Source organism: Volvox carteri, assembly GCF_000143455.1.
Source record: "Volvox carteri f. nagariensis unplaced genomic scaffold VOLCAscaffold_86, whole genome shotgun sequence".
Classification (NCBI taxonomy): domain Eukaryota; kingdom Viridiplantae; phylum Chlorophyta; class Chlorophyceae; order Chlamydomonadales; family Volvocaceae; genus Volvox; species Volvox carteri.
In genome coordinates, this window is record NW_003307629.1 from 39,597 (window position 1) to 44,561 (window position 4,965).

General features: G+C 58.9%; 1 protein-coding gene across 1 annotated transcript; it reads left to right on the forward strand.

The window, feature by feature from the left end:
• Window positions 1–283: 283 nt before the first annotated feature.
• On the forward strand, window positions 284–2,850 carry VOLCADRAFT_119864 (uncharacterized protein; the record flags this gene model as incomplete). Its single annotated transcript, XM_002958087.1, has 5 exons — window positions 284–1,282; window positions 1,489–1,569; window positions 1,815–1,965; window positions 2,071–2,215; window positions 2,628–2,850. 5 exons carry the CDS (start codon window positions 284–286, stop codon window positions 2,848–2,850), a joined length of 1,599 nt encoding a protein of 532 aa, XP_002958133.1.
• Window positions 2,851–4,965: the final 2,115 nt, after the last annotated feature.

A 4,965-nucleotide genomic window follows, 5' to 3' on the forward strand; every position in this document is an offset into this window, starting at 1 on the left:
GTTGTCGATCGATGTTGCAACACGACACGAGTGACACTCCCGTAATGAAAAATCCTGTGGCCGTGTTTCTTTAAGATAAATGGCAGCTGAACTCCGGACCTGCTGTCCGAAGCCCTGCGGCCATAACGGTACAACAACTCACGGTCTTGGTCGCCGCGCTGTCTTTCATTGGTATCGATGGCTTGGTAACCATGCCCTCCATCGCCGCTCTGTAACCTGGCCATTCCGGAGCGGTTGCCTACATCGGAGGAGGGAACGAGCATCCTATGTAGTTACGAGCTCGATGTCTGCATCAAGCGACCCCACAAACTTGGGGCCAGAAGAGCCAGCGTCCAGCAGCTCCGAAGCCAAGCAGCCCGCGCAGGCCTCAACGCCGACATCGTCAGCTTCGGCTTCGCCTAGCAGCGCAATCCCTTCCCCGCCATTGCATCAGCATCAGCATCAGCAGCGCACGAGGCTGACCTTTGAGCAAATGCAGCAAGAAGCCCGCGCCAAGCTGGGGGGCATGGTACGGCAGCAACTGGAAGCGGACCGCCAACAACAACAGAACCAACAGCAGCAGCCGCAGCCGCAAGATTCGGAGGTAACACAGACCACTACCGCCACCCCTTCACCAGCCTATAGCACTGCTGCTCCAGGCCCAACCTCACCTCCTTCCCCGGCACCACCTAGGGCCAGCGGCGCAACGGCTCCGCGGCAAACAACAGCTGCTGCACAAAACACCCCCACCAACTCCACCACCTCCTCATCCTCATCCACCACCTCCACCTCCACCTCATCCACCACCAGCAGCGTATCCGACACTGCAGGCGCAACAGTCGCAGCTGACGATGCCCAGCAGCAGCAGCAGCAGGAGCAGCAGCCGCCCGTCAGCGAATGGGAGGAGACGCGTCAGGAGTGGGCGGAGATGTGGCAGCGCATTCGGGTGCGGTGGCGCCACTTCGTGGAGCGGCCCTTGGACCCACCATCGCCACAGGAGCACACAAGGCAGGCACAGCCCGACGGGGCGGCGGGAGCGGAGGCGACCGCGGAGGCCGGGGGCGGCGGCGTCAAGCGCCAGGCATTCGTGAGTCGGGTGGTGCAGCTAGCTTGCGTCGCGGTGTTCGTGGCGCAGTGGGCTCCGCTGGCACACGTGCTGACGGGAGGAGCGGCGGCGGCGCAGGAGGCGGCGGCGGCGGCGGCAGGGGGGTCAACGACGGCAGCAGCAGCGGCGGGCAGGGAGGTGTGGCTGGCGCTGCTGGTCGCGAGTCCGCCGACGCCGCTGACTCTCTCCTGGCAAACGGTGAGGAAGCTGTACGACAGCAGCAACAGTGGCGGTACGGAAGCAGCTGCATGACCTACTTTGTGCAAAATCGCTTTGGCGTCTGCCTGGGCCTGGCATCTCCTTGTTTTCAACGCCGTGTCGCACCGCAATCCCACACACATACACACATACACAAGCACACGGCGCTCGCCTCCCGCCCTCCCTCCCCCGTCCCCCCTGCGCAGGACGCCATCAGCTTGTCCGCAGGCCAGTACGGCAGCCTGCTGACTAGCAGCCTGCTGCACAGCGGGCTGGTGTCACTGCTGGTGGGTCCCCTGGTCCCCTGGGTGGGCGGGGGTGAGGGGGAGGGGGGGGCGTTGGTGCGGAATCTGTGAGGGAAGGGGGGTGAGGGAGGGGGGATTGGGGAGAACACGAAATGAAGTGCGGCGCGGTGGGGTAGTGGGAGCTCCGGCCCTCTGCTTATCCTTCGGTCTTGTCAAAAACCTCCCTCCACACCCGCACCCGCGAAAGCCCAACTCGCACGTTGTTGTTATTGTTGTTGTTGTCGAAGGTCTCACTCGCCTCCCTGGAGGAAACCCTGCCCTGGCTGGAGACGCTCGACGGCTTTATGATCATGCTGCTGTCGTACGGCATGGCGGGCGCTGTGGCGGGCCTTACGCAGCTCTTCCTCGGGGGCCAAGCGACGGGCATCGCGGGCTTGGGTAAGCCGCTGCCGTGTGTGTGTGTTGTATGTATGTATGCATGCATGCAACCACATAACCTCCTCCATTCTTCCCCCCCGCGCCCCGCCTATTTCGTCCTTCAAGCTGCCGCCCTGGGCACGGAGGTGGCTGTGGGGGTCCGCTGTTGGCGTTATACTGGCGGCCAGTTGCTTCCCCCCACGCCGGCCTGCGTAGCGCTGTTGGGGCTGTCCGGTCTGATGGCGGCGTATCAGCCGCTGGTGGGCACGTGGTGAGGCCGCTCTCCCTTGTATTGGAGGGCCCCCTAGGGGTGGACCTAGTTGCTGGTTGCTGGTTGGGGGGAGGGGGGAGGGTCGGGTTGGGTTGGGTTGGGTTGTGTTGCGGAGTTTAACCCGTTGAAGGGACGGTCAGTGGGGTCGGGGGGCTTTAGGGTTCACGTGCGTGGATGCAACCCTCGTACGCCTCTCTCGTCCCGTCTTCCCTCCCTGCACTGACTCACACGGCAAATCACTCACATACGTACTTACTTACGTACATACTCATTTACTCTCTCGTGCAGAGAAGTCCACTTACTATACTAGATGATGGGCTCGTTGATTCACGCGGAAACTCGATTACTCATGCCCTGAACCTCTCCCCTGGGCCCGCCCCTGTTGCCGTACATACACATTACACGTGCACAGGGGCATCCTCGGCGGCATCCTTGGTGGCGCCCTGTCCGCCGTACTTGCGTACGACATTCTGTACGTCATGCGTGTCGTAATTGCTGTAACCATTCTGCTAGGCCTGGGCGCGTGGAACTTGCTGAGCTGGTTGCCGCGCGTGCTGTTCCGCCTCGTGGTGGGGCTTGTGGCGGTCGTGTGGGGCACGGGGGTGGCGGTTGTGCAGGCGCTACGAGGCGTGTGAGGTGTTTGATTGCCTCAAGACGGGTCGGGTCGGGTCGACGTTGTCATACGACGATCGTCTGGAGTTGCTGAATTGTTGGAGGCTTGTAACCGTTACTGCTCAAACCGTGATTTCAGGTTGTCCCTAAGTTGGCCTTGATGACCTCGTGCTGCATTGCGAATGATGGCGGTGGTGATGGTGATCCACGCTGTGGTAATGATAATGATAATGGTAATGGTAAGGTGTGATGGTGGATCAGATGGATCTGAAAGGCGATGTAAAGAGTTAGGAGGTATTCCCCCATGGGGGGGAGGGGTTTGCTTCAGGGCTGTTGTGTGGGCCCAGAGAGAGCTCCCGGGCAACATCACTCACACACGATTCACACACGACTTCTGTGTGTGCGTGTGCGTGAGCTGTCAACAGCAGCACGCACGGCGTGTTTTGCACATGTTTTACACATGTCCGATGTAGGCGGCACGACGCTCGACTGACTGCGGAAAGGCATCAGCGATCATCTAGGCGACCCATCCATTAGTTACCTCCGTGCACTGCCCTCCTCACGGCCCTCCCGGTTGACATCGCGCATCAGGGGGCTCTCCCAGCAGCCAACTAATCCTAAGCAAGCCAGGACGGAGGAAGGGAGGAAGACGGTTGAGGGCCCAGGCCAGACGCGACGAAGAGTAGATTCACCCCCACCGGCAGTCCCTTGCCTCGTCAACCGCCTACCGGCCTACCGGCGCACTCAGCGCAGGCCATCATCACCCCACCCAGCCCTCCTTACGGATACATGCGCAAAAGTGCCTTCCTCGGATTCCCCTCGATCTCCCCTTCACAGCCCCCCTCACCCCCCGCCGGGCCTACCAGGCTTCCTGCCCGGGAATTTATTATACTGCGACAGCGGCCCTCCCTCCCCGGTACGACAACGCCGATATGTATCCCATACGCCGGAAGGATATCCTGTTGATTCCCCGGGGTTCACCTAACAAACACATACATACGTACTTGTATGTACAATCAAACACCCACAAAAACACACAAAATTTGAACCTAACATCGCACACCAGCAGCATATTTAGGTGCATACATACATGCATACAGGGCACATACATTGCATGTACACACGTGCATTTACAGACATGTCAACATATGTACGATTTTTCGCTTCCCTCCTCCTCGCTCCTCAAAAGGAAACATGTGTTCCCAATCCAACGAATAAAAACTAGTTGTGGGTAAAGTTGGTTGGTGGTTACCGGCACGTGAACAGATTCAGTTCTAGTCGGAACAAGTTCCGAGCTCCGGCTTTTCTCCTCCCATTCTGCCGCCACTCTGCCCCGGCCGCTGGCCGAGCTCCCGCGTACAACCGCCAATCCCAATCATGATGTCCCCTAAATTCCCCTCGGTGTCAGAAGAAGCAAGGTGGTGTTTCAGCGCCACGCTGCCACCGCCCGCCCCGCCCGGTTGCCACGGAGGGGTCGCGTCTGCTGCGAAAGAGGCTGATGACAACACCTTTATGATAACAGACAAGCGACACACACACGTACACACACAGGTACATACATGCATACATACACATGTACATGAATGTATACATGCATATATACATATATACATACATACACGATGAGACCCTATGGGGCCGGCCTTAACATCGCTGTTACCTCAGCGTTTTATTATTTATTTTTATTATTATTGCCTGACGATGTTGTCTTCTTCTTGTTGCTCGCGCGTAAGAACTAGAACCAACACCCACCATCAAGGACATCGTTCTAAGGGTAACCGGAAATGGATCGCAAGGGTCAACAACGGGGCAATGCAATCAGCGGGCCATGCAAGCAGAAGGCGCATATATGTAAATGCATTTCATATGCTGTGGTTCGCTCGCTCGTTTCCCCACAACAATCACCATCATCATGTTCTCTCACTATCTCACTATCTCACCAACCATAGCTATCAATACCCGCAACCGGTGCCATCTGTCACGACCTGTCAAAAACCTGAACCTGCGGGGACATAACCGCCGCCGCTACAAGTCCCGGGGCCCCACCGCGCCTCCCGCCGGACGCCACCTTTCCCCCTCTCCCGCTGCTCCCAAGTGTACCGTGCGGTTCTTCTCGTAGGCGGGGACATTGTACGGCA